The sequence below is a fragment of the Theropithecus gelada genome, chromosome 8 (genome assembly GCF_003255815.1).
Source record: "Theropithecus gelada isolate Dixy chromosome 8, Tgel_1.0, whole genome shotgun sequence".
NCBI classification, from domain to species: domain Eukaryota; kingdom Metazoa; phylum Chordata; class Mammalia; order Primates; family Cercopithecidae; genus Theropithecus; species Theropithecus gelada.
Window position 1 is genome coordinate 114,433,755 of NC_037676.1, and position 16,431 is coordinate 114,450,185.

Genomic DNA, 16,431 nt, shown 5'->3' on the forward strand with positions numbered 1-16,431 from the left:
GTTAGTGTTAACATCACCACGATTTCTTAATAGTAAACTGAGGCACAGAAAGATTAAGTAACTTGCCCAATCTCACAAAGTTAGTTAATAGCAGATTGTTCATCTAGTACAAGTTCCTAAGAATTATGCTGATAGCATATAATAAAAGCATTGAATCATATTCAGGCTAGGAAATAAGCTGAAACATAACACATGTTTGTTAATTGAATATTTTTTGTGATGCATCTTTATAGGAAGTATATATGTTTGCTTTTCTTTTGTTGCTAGAGAGAACTCTTATTTTAAAAATCATGGTACCATTTGTTTTCTTGTATCAAAGTAATAAGTAGTCATTTCTAAAATGATAAAACAAAAAGTATAAGGAAGAAAGTAAAGATTGCTTAAAAGTCCACCACCAAAAAATAGAAACTGATATCTATATATGCATATATGTATATATGATTATGTTTTAATATGAATATAATTATTTCAATATTCTAGGCTTTGTGTTAGGTATAGAATATACAACAGTGAAATATTAATTTCACCACCCTTTTTAAATTCTATTTTTCTTACTTAAAATTACAATTAAGGTATCTTTCTATCATAAAGTTTAGTAACTGTATGGTTTTCCATACAGTTCATAATTTATCTAACCAATTCCCTGTTGAAAAACATTTAGTTTGGCTTGGTTTTATTTTTCTATGATTTTTGGATATAATATACTTGAACTTATATATATCTCTGTATATTAGTTCTATTTTTAAGATAAATATCTACAATAATTTCTGGATCATTTTTGAGTAGCCTAACTGTCATTAACAACAGTGTATTGTACATTTCAAAATAGCTAGAAGTGAGGACCTGAAATATTACCAACACATAGAAATAATAAATGCTTGTGGTGATGGATATCATAAATATTCTGATTTGATCATTACACATTTATGCATGTAACAAAATATCACACATGCCCCATTAATATGTAAAAATATGTATCAATAAAAAACCCTAAAACATTAAAAATTTAAATTGTTTGAAATATATTGCCATAGAATCACTCAAGATATTATCACAATACACACTTGCATTGATAGCATAAGACTTTGCTTGTGTTCACACCTTCTCTGTAACATCATTTGCCATCATTTAAAAGAATCTGTCAAAAATGTTACTTTCTTCAAATTTGCATTTCTCTATTAATTAAATTAAGTCACTTAAACACATCATTTAATATTTTTATTTTTACATGTAGTTTATCCTTCACATTCTGAAAAACTTTCAAGTTTTATTATAAAGTATTAAAGTAATATAACAACAGTAGAAAACATTTGGAATAAAAAGTAAAAATACCAATAATTTCACAAATGTGTCCTAGTATTATTTTTGTGTATTTCCTTTCATACTTTCTCCTCATCATCATTTCTCATGGTTCTAATAGAGTACATAATTTTAAATCTTATTTCTAAGTTTTATATAATGTACATTTTCTCATATTGCTTCATGGCCTATATTGTAATATATTATTGACTATGCACTATTAGATTATGTAAACATAAAATTGCTTAAGCAATACTTTTCCTAGTGTAAGATTGTTCCAAATTATTGCTACTCATAAATATAAATAAAAATTACATTTTCATAATTTTGTGTTTTGTTCCAAATTATTGCTACTCATAAATAGAAATAAAAAATACATTTTCATAATTTTGTGTTCTCTTTAATATTTCTATTTTTGTTAGAAAACATTCCACAAAAGTCAAGTAATAAACTGAAGCTACAGATACATCCCATGAATATTTATCATTCTATTCATTATCATTTTGAGAGCAATTTTTGTCAAATTGCTCTCCAAATACAACAATATAAATAATTTTGAAAGTTTTTAAAGTTCTAGTTTTGCTGGTCCTATACCTGCACACAAGAACTTTATATTAGCATATTTAAAATAGGTAAAAAATTATACTTTAATATTTAATCATATTTTTTATTAGTAGTTCTGTTGAATTTTTTCTGTAGGTTACAGTTTTTTTTGATTTCTGCTTTCTGTTCATATTCTTTGTCCATTTGTCTACTAAAATCTGTTTTTGTAAGTGATTTGTATGAGCTTCATTTGTGAGAAAAATATTAATTCTATCATACTTGCTACAACTCATAGTTCTCCTTTTATCCATAATATGCATGCTAACAAAGCAGTATCAGCACCAGTCTGCATTTTGTCTATAAAATATTTTGTAGGTCAGCTGAACAAAGGACTGACTTAGATGTCACCCACACAATGCTGCATGTATAATGATGCCCACAGCATCATTAAAAAGACTTTGACTTTGGAAAATAAGTTTGAGAAATAAACAGTTTAGTCTGCCTTACTGTATTTTACTCAGCACTGTTTTCCAGCTCGTTTCCCTATATCAACTAAGTTGCAACTCTTTCTTAAGATTATTAAAACTGACCCAGTTAAAAAAAATTAACTATTTTCTAGAGTATAAATATTAAACATAATTTAAAATATTACTATAGCATAGTCAATCAAAAAACCCTCAGGAAAGTTTGATTGAGAATTGTCTTCTGTTTGCAAAACCAGTATGTTTGGTACAAAATCAAGTAAGTTTAAAAATATTTTGCAAGTTTAGTTTTTCCAATAAAATAATCACAAAAAGAACAGTTAAAGTCAATAAGATAATTTTCCACCAACATTTTATTTACTAGTCAATTTTGTAAAATATTTTTCTTTTTCCATTTTATCTTTGTTTCTTTTTTCTTTTTTTTTTTTTCTTTTCTTTTTTTTCTTTTTTTTTTTTTTTTTTGAAACAGAGTCTCGTTCTGTCATCTAGGCTAGAGTGCAGTGGCATAATCATTGTTCACTGCGGCCTCTGACTCCTGGACTCAGTGATCCTCCTGCCTTAGCATCTGGAGTAGCTAGGACTACAGGCATATGCCACCACACCGGGTTAATTTTTAAAATTTTTGTAGAGATGTGGTCTCAGGCTGGGTCCCACCCAGGGTTCAAACTCTTGGCCTTAAGTGATCCTCCTGCCCCAGTGTCCCAAATTGTTGGGATTACAGGCTTGAGCCACAACTGGCTCTCTTATAAAGATTTAATTATGTTAACTCTGAGTCAGAACAATTAAAACGTTACTCAAACACCCTAGATGTTGTGAATTCTAGTAACTAACAATTGTACTCTACAATTAAAAATCTTAATCATATTTCTGTATGTTTCTATAGTTTTCCATTTCTACATACTGGAAGCTAAGACAGACATTGAGATTATTTTAGGGTAAGAACAACTTATTATTTTCTCTTGTCTCTACAACATAGGTACACTAGTCTCCCCTTATCCACTATTCTTTCCAAAGTTTCACTTAGCCATGGTCAATCATGGTTTAAAAATATATGGAAAATTCCAGAAATAATCAATCTATATATTTTAAGTTCTAAGTAGCATGATGAAATCATATCTTCCCACATGGAAAGTGAATCATTCCTTGTCCAAGGTACCCACACTGTATATGATATCCACTTGTCAGTCACCTAATATCTGCCTTGGTTATCAGATCAAAAGATCACAAGAAGGGTGAGCACAGTCCAACAAGATATTTTGAGTGAGAGACCATATTCACGTAACTCTTATTTAGTATATTGCTATAATTGTTTTATTTTAGTATTATAGTTGTTAATCTCCCACTGTGCCTAATTTATAAATAAAACTTTATTACAGGTATGTGTGAAAAATCATAGAAATACAGAATTCGGTAGTATCTGTGGTTTCAGGCACCCACTAAAAGTCTTGGAACGTATTCTCCACGGATGAGGGACTACTGTAAAAAGGAAAGAATAAATCTTTTTAACAAATACATATATTGTTTTTTAAATCTACACATTTGCTATGTTTTGAAAAATGTTTGCATATATATGACCAATGAGGGTTTTCTTTTTAATTATCAGTCATAATTATCTTACGAGATGGTGTCAGTATAACGGGAATACAACAGTTTTATTTCATAGTTGCAGGCAGAAAAAACTAGTAAGAGTAATTTTCCTAGTTGTACTCATTTGGATTTAGATACACACTAAAATCCAGTAGTTCCAAGATATTTAATTTCTGCTTGAGATTACCTTTGCACTCTGGCTGCCTTCCGGTCCAACTGCCATTAGCTAAACATTTTCTTTCTTCTGAGCCATGAAGGATATAACCAGTATCACAAGCGAAACGTACAGTACTTTTAGTTCTGAAATCACTTTCCTGTCTAGAGCCATGGCCGGGAGTGCCTGGATCGCCACATGTCCCAGTAGCATCACCTGCAATGCAGTACGGTTCAAGATAACCAATTTCCATAAACATTTATTAAGTTTATCAGTTAGGCCAAGGGCCTGGGAGGCATTTGTTTTTGTGCATGCTGGGTTTCAGCATACATGGAGTAAAATTATAATTCATATTTCTTATCTGACTCCAGTCATTAAAAAAAGTGTAAGTGAAAAAGAAAATAGTTGCAGAGCATAGTGCTTTTTTTTTTTTAACAGTGAATTTGGAGACGTTAAATAGGTTAAGGATATTTCATAAGTTTTTCCAAAACCCAGTTAATGACCAAGCTAATGGAAAATGTATAACTGACAGTATGATGAACTCAAATGACAACAGATTTATAAAACTAAAATCTAAAAAAAAAAAAAAAAAAAATTCAGCAATTTGCATGTTTCCTTTTCTGAATTTCTTGATTACTGATCATCTTTTGTTGTTTTTGTTAAAGTAGAACTGTGGTGTGCTAGGACATGTAAATATTACAATACAGTTCTAATAGTCTAGGATTTCTCTCTTATTTTCTCTACCAATGACCAATGATCAAAGATGAACGAATGCATATTCCTCGTATATGAAAACATGTAAATAAAATATAAATGACCAAAATTTAGAAACTCTGACTTAAGTTTCTGACAAGATTTTTGCTCATGACTAGGCATTCATCTTTTGATTTTAGTGTTAAAGATTTACTCAGTCTTTACCTAGTCGTTTTATCATTTCTTAAATAATCCTAATCAAAATTGCCATAGTGTCAATATACACTGAGAGAGAGAGAGAGTAAGAGAGGAAAAGAGTGAGAGAGAGAGGAAAAAAAAAAGATAGAGAGAGAAGGGTTGAAATATAAGCATTGAAATTGTTCTTTCCCTTTTCCTTTTTTATTTGCCTTGTGTGGAATCCTTCATTATATGTTCTTATTTTCATGTGATGTAAAATTAGTAACTACACAAAATTTTAAAATTAGTATTTCACTTTCAAATATCTGTGTACAATTTTATTTCTCAATTTAGTAGCAGTTTCCTAATACATGGTGGGGTGGGGACGGGGGATAAGTCTGTGTGTTCACATGTATAAGCAGTTATCTGAGAGTTAATTTTCTATGAGTCACTCCAAGATAAGACATTAATTCTCATAAAATCATTTTTATAGTTACATTAAAAATGATAGTTTTTCTAAATCTGTAGATTACATTTAAAGTCCCAGGCAGTCACTTCATAGGGATTAATCACTAGTTAAAAGATTTGGGGTTAATTTACCATTTCACTGCTCTTTTAACTCTAAAGTGAAAATAATGTAAAACAACTCCTAATAAGTCACCGGAATGATATCTACAGAGATAAAATAGAGTAAAGACAATAGACAATATGTAAATATAAAGAAGAGGCAGAAAAATAAGCACAATATCTGGTTGATGGGTAAAAATAAGTAGTATCAACTAGGGAGCCATCATAGATCCAAAATGTAAATGATATTTTTGAAAAAAAGTGGTAACTTAAATGTTTATCTCAGAAAAGATTTGTCAAATACTCTGTGAACAAATTATTAATTAAAATATCTTTAATATTTATGCAAAGATAACTATTGAGGTTATAAGGATTCAAAAGATATATGTCACTTATTAATACTAGGATAGATAAATATCTTTAATAAAATGAATTAGATTAATTCAATTTAAAACATTTTGAACTTTATTTTAAAATCATACCATTAAAGTAATCAATTGCTTAGAAAGTTAAACAGAACTGAACTCTGACAGAAAATCACTGATACAATATTGCCTTCTGGGGAAAATTACACGTGGTGTCTGCTAAAATGGGATAGATACTTTAGCTTGAATAGTTTCACCATTTTAAGGAACGAAAACCCTTCATACAGTGTAGCATCCTAAAACCATAAATCCTTGAAATTAGCAACACAGTTCAAAACACATACTTGTAATTTATCATCTACAACATCAGTACCCCGCATTTATATAGCCTTACACATATTACAGTAATGTATAAGCAGTGTTTCAGCTTTTTTTATGAGATTTTTCAGAGAGAAATGTATTTTAAGTCTTTAGATTGTTTTGTGTATACGTTACTACTACTACTAACAATAATGTAATTTCCAACACACATTGTCCAATTTTCCAAGTGGTACCTGAACAATGAGGTTGTGATCCACTCCAATGGCCATTCAATTGGCAGGTTCTTGATGACTGGCCTAGAAGGGAATGCTTTCCTGTGCAGGAATAGTGAACAGTAGACCCAAAAGTATACTTCTCGCCAGACAGGACTGCATTAGGAGGAACGCCAGGGTGTCCACAGTCAATCACTACAATACATAATTATTGAATATAAAATTTTTTTATATCTCCTATCGAACAACCTATACCAGCATGTTTATACAATAAATCAGAAGTAAATGTTCTGCTCAAACATCTAAAGCCTCCCGAAATCAAACATCTATGTTGAAGGCGGCTTTTTAAAAATAAAGTGGGGTTTGCAGCTATAGGAGCCGTTCTGTTAACTTACTCTTTTGCGGATGAGTTTAACAGCAACTTTATAAGCTAAGTAATGATTGAGTGATTATGATAAATCTGTACATGTAAGAGTGATGAGTATGTGTTCACATATATATGTGTATGAATTCTAACTGTATCTGTGCCTGATAAAATATGTACAAGTCAAGGAGAAGATTAATATGAATTTGCTAAGTAAGGACATAGGACACCATGTGGATTCAAAGTGAAGCCATACAGAAATTACATGAAAAAAACTTTGAGGGTTAAAGAGATTCAGTGAAGATTGATCTGTGATTCACTATTTAATATATAGTCTAGAATCATTACAAGTCAGTAATGAATAAATTATGCTGTATAAAGACAATACTCAGTGGCTTATAAACTAAAACACTACTAGGCATAGCAGAATTAAAAGTCAATACATGAAAGAGTATTATTTATGAATGATAGGTAGTTTCAGAATTTAACGTATGTCCCCTGTTAGTTGTACTCAGAAAAATCCTGAGTGTCACATATCTCTAGAGTATCAAACAGCACGTGAGGACATAAAAACTTAATAAAACCTTTCAGTATATAATACTGTACCACTGAGAGCTACAGGAAATGATAAAGCAAAAAGCATATGAGAGCTCAGAACACTTGAAGAACTTCAGGTTTACATGTCCTATGAAAATATTTTTAACTTTAATGTGGTAGCTACATAAGAATAAGTAAGTAAATTATTCAAATAATTAGACCAGTCAACACAAATAAGTCAAATGAATTTTAACCAGCAGGCCAAATTACTGAACTATATGCATAGAATCTGAAATTTTATAGACACAGCAAAAAGTGTTGTTTCTTCTTTAGTACATGAATGCTGTCACAAAATGTTCATGAAAGTCCACCCATGAACATAAAAAATCCTCTAAATGAAACATAATCGTAAAATAATTTTATAATTTAGCAATTTACTAAAACCAAAAATTACTTGCCAAAAATGAATGGTTTCTTCACACGCTATTCATTCAGTCTATGAAATTGTTCTTCTCTTCCCTGTCAAGTCCAAGACTCACCAACCATTTGAGATTTAGTTCAATTTGAGACCTATCAATTGACTGAATTGCTAGAATTTATGTTCACTCCTCTATGCCTTCACAGAAGTTTGATTTATATCTGCTAAATTATTTTTCTCACTACGTGTGTTACTTGTAAGCATTTTGGCTGTAATTAATTATATACATTCTACAACTCCTATTATAACATATAACAAAATGCACTTATTAGATATTCACCGACTAGAAAGATGTTGCATATTAACAATTATTGCATTAACAAGTATATATGTCTCTATATGACAAACATTTAAGATCAATAAGTTTTAAGTAACACCTTTGTGTAAATCTTCATGTATTCTGAATCCATGATGGATGTTTAAGACTAATTTTGCCTTAAATGAAATATTAAATATTAGTACAGAATAAAAGCATAGTTGCCTCTTACAGATGATAATATTGTAAAGTAGTAAATACGACTACTTTTCATATTTTATCTGCTCCAAAGTGCAAAATCAAAGAATGATAGATAAATATTTATCACATTAATTTTAAGAAAATTATGCTTGCACACTGAATTTGCAAAATATAGAAAGTATAATTTTGAAACAGCAAAACAATAAAATCAATATGCTTCTCTATGACATATATCTTTAGGTAGTTTTATAAAAACAATAAACATCCATATGGTTTCCATGACATGTTCTCAAGAAACAATTCACATTATCTACTTACTGATACACTCTGGTAAAGGTTTGTCCCATTGTCCATTTGGTTGACATATCAAAACTGAAGATCCAAATAAAAAATATCCAGGATTGCAGTCATAGAATACCACAGTGCCATAAGTAAAATTTCCATGTTCTATTTTACTTTCTCTCTTAGAATTGGCTGGAATTCCAGGATCAGAACAGTTGACCACTAAACAAATGACAAATTTTGAAACGTACGTTTGCAACAATATACATATACCTATATAGATTTATATTAGAAATGTAAATACTTAGTTTCAAAAGTAAATTTATTCAAACAACCAGATTCCCAAAATAAAATTAATCCCATGGATTATCTAGAAAATGGACTGAAATTTATGTAGTAGGAAATACAGAAGAAAGAAAAAAATTTGGCAACAGTTAGGAAAATAGCAACTTTGTAAGTATTGTACTGAGTATGAATTTAAAAAATGATATCTTTTAAGCTATAGTTGAACTGTAAGAAAACAACATGCAGGAAAATGATAATTTGGTTGTATTTTTTCAGAAAATATGAAATATACTTATTTGCAAACTGGAAAAACATCAAAGAGTTCTCCTTAATCTGTTTCTATAGATTAAAAAATGAATAAAGCCTCAATACAGGACTAATGACAATCCAGGCCCATATATAGTTTTCAGAAAAATAAAAAGAAAATAAATGCCAAAGGTAAATTCCACTAATTATGAAGCAAATTGCAAGTAAAAATAATCTCAATTACGTTTTATATGCAGTCACAAAATAGATACAAATAAGAAAGTTAGAAATTAACTCTACCACTTTTAACTTTTAAAAATATGTAATAAATTTAGAAAAAGGAAAGCATTGTTAATGAGATGACATCAGTATTAAAGCTTTTTGTTTTATTAGATAAAAACTTTTTGCTATTCTGCTTAAGCTGTTTTAAGTGTATCACTGATGTTTATGTGAACATTATTACCATGTCCCAAATGGGAATATACTTAGACATTTACCTTTGCACACAGGTGGAGGATGGCTCCACTGTCTGTTGGCCTGGCACTGTGCCTTTGTTGGCCCTTGCATAAGATATCCAATATTGCATGAGAATGTTACCACATCATTAAAGTTGAACCCATTTCCACTTGTTCTTCCATAAATTGGACTACCAGGGTGACCACAGCTAACAGCTAATATGATGTGGTGGGAGGACAGGGAAGGAAACACAGAAAAAAAATAGTTATCAGTTATTGCATTATTGATTATACTTAATCCTTTCAAACAAAGTAGAAAGAAGACTACTTTTATCTGGAAATATATGGAAAGTACATTTACTAACGTAAATGAACAAAGTAGAATGTCAAAATAGTCTAACAGCATTATTATATTAGTAAATAGATAATTATTTAAAATTGTGATAATTTTATGCAAGTGGTACATAGGTATTTTAAGTTTCATGGTACCTATTTCATCCTTTCTCTCTACATTTTTGGGGAGGCAAAGAGCAGAGCATTGAAATGCAAAGAAATCTGGGGAATAATTAAAGTTGATGTCCATAACCAAGAGCAGAAAAGAACAAAACTGGCCAGGTGTGGTGACTCATGCCTATAATCCCAGTGCTTTTGGAGGCTGGGGTGGGAGGATTGCTTGAGGAGAAGAGTTAAGGCTGTAGTCAGCATGATCATAGCTATGTACATATATCATAGTGAGCTATGATCATGCCACTGCACTCCAGACTGGATGACAGAATGAGATCTTGTGCTTTAAAAAACAAAGTTAAAAAATAGAAAAGAACAAAACTGAACTAGTTTTCCTTGTCTAGTTAATAATTGAGGATATTTAAAGGCAGGTTTTTGCATTTAATTTTGAAATAGTTCTTTTAATATTATTTATACAACCAATTTTTATGAATGATATATTGATAAAGCAAATGTGTGCTTGCGAAGTAAATTAATGTGACTACATAATGTAGAAAATAGAAAATGATACACAAAGGCTGCATTAGGATTTTCGTTAATATTTTGAGACATATTCTCAAAATATTCTCTAAAACAATCAATCTTACTGATTTCTTTCCTTCATCATTGATACTTGATAATATAATTTTTCTTGGAAATAATATTCTTAATTAGATAAATTATTTAGGTTCTTTTAATGCTGTGTCCCACTATAAATTTTACATAGTGCTGGCTTTCCCCGAACACTATTTCCATGAACTGTTTTATTGCATTATCTCACTCTATTAATCTGAGCAAATTCAGTAATAGCGCTTCCTAATTGGGCACAGGAAACGACCACAGTCACTTTTAGTACTTAGGAAATGACCCAAGAACGATTATTTTTCAGCTGTATTGTTAATGTCAACCTACTCATTTGGAAATTTAACTGCATCTTATTCTTGTTTAAAATTATCAATAAAGAAACCAGCTTTACCCTAAGGGCCAATTCTCATTTATAGCCTCAATTATTCAACAAGAAAAACAGTGGTATTAATTGACTATGCTTGAATATAAATAAAAAAGAACATATCTAGAGTAGACACAAGCAGGATATTGCTGTCTTTAAATCACCAGACAATCAATCTGTGTGTGGGGGTGTGTCTTAGGAAAGTGACTTTCATTGTTAACTAGATAGTCTATTATCCTATGATCATAACCATGAAACTTGAATTTCTATACATTTCTGTGGATTGGATCAAAACAGTATAATGACTGAATTTATAAGTATAGATGCAATTGGTCACAGATTAAATGAAATATTTCCTGTGAACGCATACTAAAAGTCCTATGTATTGTTTATCTGACACTTCCAAAATCTTTATCCTATGATCCTGTTATAATTACAACATATTTACAGTACTTATTTACTGATAATAATTTTAATATAAATGTCAGTATCTGGAGATGGAAATTATCAGGAGAAAAATATAAGAAAAATGTAGTTGACTTTAAGATCCAAAGTAGGATAGATTGTGATCTGAAACACTAAATACTTCTGGGGATTCTGAGATGTACTACAGTTATCATTATTCAGCTCTATTTTTATTTTCATGATATAGCAGTCATAATAAGTGCACTATGGCCAAATTCACAACGTACATATAGGAAGAGATCCATTAAAACCACAAAGCACAGCAGGTATACTTAAGAAATTATAATAAAAAGATATTATTTCAAAATATACTTTATTCTTCATGTGTGAATTCATATCTAATTACCCTAAAAGATCACATGGATATATGTTGAACTGGTGAGATCTTTTTAAAATAATTCTAAAGTTACATATATTCATATGTTTTGTACAAATTTTAAAATACTGTAAACAGTGCTTTAAAATAATTTTTTTTTTCTTTTCTGCTTTTTAAAAAAATTATTTCAATAGTTTTTGAGGAACGGGTGGTGTTTAGTTGCATGGATAAGTTCTTTAGTGGTGATTTCTGAGATTTTGGTGTACCCATCACCTGAGCAGTGTACACTGTACCCAATGTGTAATCTCTTATCCATCACTCCCCTCCCACTTTCTCCCTAGTCCCCAGAGTTCATTATATCATTCACATGCCTTTGCATCCTCATAATTTTTAATTTTTTTCAGACAAAATATAACTATGTTACATACGTGTAATCTTGATATATTTAAAAATGCAATGCATTTTGAGATTAAAAGATGACATAATGATAAACATCTTCAAGCACACACTCTCTTTATAAGGGAATTAGGACCCAGAGAGATTAAACATTGCATTAGCACACATAATCATCAGAGGACCTGAAATGAGAGCAAAGGTTCTTCATGTCGTGCCTAATGATAATATTTTTCCCACTGTGCTTCATTAGTTTATAATTTTGATGTCATAGCAATAGCATCATAATTATTAGATAATATTTATCCAAAATATTTTCCACTATAAAAAGCTCTGTAGTATCACATCGTAGCAAACCTTGATACTGCTACACAGTGATCTCTAGAAATTTAGATCCTTATAATTACAAATGTGTTGAGAATGTATCTTCCATATAAGAATATTAATTTATCAATATCATACATTTATATTAAATATGAGAAGAGCTAAATTTAATTTATTGTCTTCCTGATAAAATATAACTGAAATTCTCTTGAACACTTTCCACTTTAAAGGTTTTTTGCATAGCAGTATCAAATTGGATTGTGGAAATTTACTTTATATTGATATATATAACAACATAATATATATATTCATCTTGCCTAACCAAAACTAGAATTGTTCCAAAGACCAGAGGTTTCTAATTGCTTTTGCCATGCTTACTTACGCACACAGGATGGGAGTTGACCAGACCAATTGTGATCCTGTTGGCATATCCTCACTGAAGAACCAATCAATCGAAAACCAGGATTACATTGATATACAACTGTGTCTCTATATCCATAATTTTCTCCAATGACTTGACCATTCACAATCAGTTCTGGAGTTCCACAATGACCCGCTGAAATGGGTTATGAAGCAATATTTTTAATACTGTGATTTGTTTTATTTGTATATTTATATACATGTGTAACATTAGTAAACTTTTAAAGATGACTTCAAAGCAAGTCACAAATAATTCAATTATAACTCTATGACATAAAGGTAACTATCGAATACTTAGCAAAACAACAAATATATGGAAATTAAAAGAAGACACATGTCTAGTGACACTTCGGTCTTGAAGAAATTATAAAATATCTCAAGGTGTAAAAATGAAAATATAGGCTGGGCGCCGTGGCTCACGCCTGTAATCCCAGCACTTTGGGAGGCCCACGCGGGCAGATCACGAGGTCAGGAGATGGAGACCATCCTGGCTAATGTGGTGAAACCAAGTCTCTACTAAAAATGCAAAAAAAATAGCCAGGTGTGGTGGCGGGCGCCTGTAGTCCCAGCTACTCGGGAGGCCGAGTCAGGAGAATGGCGTGAACCCAGGAGGCGGAGCTTGCAGTGAGCCGAGATCGTGCCACTGCACTCCAGCCTGGGCGACTGAGCCTCCATTTCAAAATGAAAATTTTTTTCATTTTCTCATTTTTTTGAAATGAGACTCCATTTCAAAAAATAAAAATAAAAATAAAAATAAAAAATATATATACACATATAAATTTGAAGGTACAGATAAAACATTACTTATTAAAGAAATTTATAAGTTTCAGTGATTTTAGTAGAAGGAATAGAGATATATAAGCAATGACGTAAAACATGTTAAGAAGAGGCAGCAAGGAGCAAAATGACGTAAAAATAAAGCCAAAGTAAGTAGACAGAAGTAAATATTTAAGATAATTACAAACAACAGAGAACATTAACTAAGGTAAAATTTCTTTCTCTAAAAATAAGCAACAAAATTATTAAACTCTTAGCTAACCCTATTAACACCAAAATGGAGAGAATAAAATTGTCAATAACAGGAATGAATGAAGTGATATCACTATAAACCCTCAAGAAATTGAAAGAATAAGGGAATGCTAAAAACAGCTTTATGCCAATACATTTTAACACTTCAGAAAAAATGAAAACGTTCTGTGAAAATTATAACTTGCCCCAAAACTAACACAAGATAAAAATAGAAAACTATTAATAGCTTTTATCTATTAAAATACTTGAATAAAACTCTTCCCACAGATTTTTTTTTTTTTTCTGGGAAATTCAAGCTTTTAAGGGGGAAAATAAGTGTTATGTAAATTTTTTTAGAAAACAGAAAAGAAAAAAAAAATCACCTTTTAACTTATTTTATGAAGTAACCATTAACCCCATCAGTAAAGCCTGAAAAAAGAAAACTTAAAAGGACCAAAGTCCTTAAATAATTATAAAGGACCAAAGTACTTCATAAACAGAGATACAAATCTCCTTAACAAAATTTTATAAAATCAGTCTAGTGACATATAAATGATAATACATAATGACTATCTGGGATTTTCCCAGAAATGAAATTTGGCTAAATATGAAAAATTAACCACTGTAATTTTGACGTAATAAAAGAGAAAAAATTCTATGTAATTATTTCAATCGACGTAGAAAAAGCATATAGGAAAATGCATTGCCTATTCATGATATAAAAAAAAAATGGCAACAAATTAGGAATATAGGGAACATTGTTAACCCAATAAAAACACTGTTTAAAAAAACAAACAAACAACAACAACAACAAAAAACCTCCAGTGCAATACTTTAATAAAAAGAAGAAAAACAGCATAATGTTGGGAAACAAAATAGTGAAACTATTCTATACTCAGGTAATATTTAGAAAATTGTATTTTTAAAATAAACTAGTAAGTGAATTTAGAAAGGTTGTAGAATATTAGATAAATATTTTGAATAATTGTATTTTATATGCTAACAGCAAACAATTGGAGAATGTAATTTAGATAAACAACTTTAGTTGGGCACAGTGGCTTATGACTATAATTCCAGCACTTTGGGAGTCTGAAGCAGGAGGGTCATTTGAGGTCACAATTTCAAGACCAGCCTGGGCAACATAGCAAGACCCTATCTAAAAAATAAAAAAAGAAAAATTGTACTTTTTACTTATAATAGTAAAACATTCTGGGGAATAAATTTAGCAATAGCGCATTCTATGCTAAAAATACAAAATGTTGCTATTAAAAAAAAAAAAAAAAAGTAAAGACCCAAACAAATGTACTATGTTCATGGATCAGAAGACTCAATGTTTTTAGATGCCAATTTTCCCCCAACTGATGTATGGATTCAATCCCGCCAGAATTTCTTTGTAGAGTTTGATAAACTAATTCTAAGATTTATATTGAAACTGAAAAGTGTTATGGTATCCAAAGTGATTTTGAAAATTATGAACAAATTTAGAGGATTTACATACATCATTTCAATAATTATTATCAAGTTTTTTCAACAAATAGTGCAAGATACAAGGAGCAAGTAAAAAAGCCCCTCAATGCTACTACATAACACATGCAAATTAAAAATAATATTGGCGATACAAAAGTTAAAGCTAAAACTATAAAGCTTCTAGTATAAAGAGAAAGTAAAACAAACAGACTTTACCAAACTTGAAAATGTGTGTTGTCAAAAGATGCTATTAAAAAATGAATAGGCAAGTCACAGAATAAGATAAATTACTTATAAAACACATAATGATGAAGGGCTTGTAACAAGAATATGTACAGAATTCCAACAATTCATAGTAAAAAGGCAAGTTAATATAAGATACTTTACCACTTCACAAAGGAAAATTTACAAATAGCCAATAAGCCTATGAAAAGCTGTACTTAACATTAGTATTCACTAAGACAAAAAAATACTAAAATACCATAGGATACCTTTATGCATCCCACAGAATGGATAGAATGAAAAAGTTGGCTACATCACATGCTGGAGAGAATGGGAGACAACTAGAACTCTCCCACATGTATTCTATTCCTGAGTATTCAAGAGAAATGAATGCATATGTCCAGAAAAAGACTTTTACATGAGCATTCATAGCAGCTTTAATCATAATAGAAAAAAACTGGACATAGCTCATACATCCACCAAAAACAAAATGGCTGAAGTGTGGCGTATTTGTACAATGGAATCCTATGGAGCAACAAAAGGAACAAATTACAGATATGTACAACAGCATAGAGGAAAGAGAATAAAAGAAGCCTTATACAAAACAGGGCACAATTTGCAATTCAATTTAATTAATGTCTAGAACAGGGAAAACTAATATATGGTGAAAATATCAAAATAGTTACTGCCTCAGGTTAAGGAGGAGGAGAGTTGCACAGTGACCATGAAGGGGCATAAGAAAACTTTCTGAGGTAATGGCAATATTCTATGTCTTTACAGTGGTTTAGTTACATGCATGTATACATTTATCAAAACTAATCTAACTGAATTTAAGGTCTATGTACTTTACTATATATAAATTTTGCCAGAGTTAAAAAAA

At 30.4% G+C, this 16,431-nt stretch overlaps 1 protein-coding gene across 1 annotated transcript in view; it reads right to left on the minus strand.

Annotated features, from left to right (window-relative positions):
* CSMD3 (CUB and Sushi multiple domains 3) overlaps window positions 1-16,431 on the minus strand; it is a 1,234,679-nt gene that overhangs the window by 54,031 nt on the left and 1,164,217 nt on the right. The window contains exons 51-55 of the mRNA XM_025394338.1: window positions 12,817-12,990; window positions 9,547-9,720; window positions 8,555-8,740; window positions 6,422-6,595; window positions 4,099-4,281 (exon numbers count right to left, since the gene is read on the minus strand). Of these exons, the coding sequence (XP_025250123.1) occupies window positions 4,099-4,281; window positions 6,422-6,595; window positions 8,555-8,740; window positions 9,547-9,720; window positions 12,817-12,990 (891 nt within the window). The remainder of the gene's footprint in view (window positions 1-4,098; window positions 4,282-6,421; window positions 6,596-8,554; window positions 8,741-9,546; window positions 9,721-12,816; window positions 12,991-16,431) is intronic.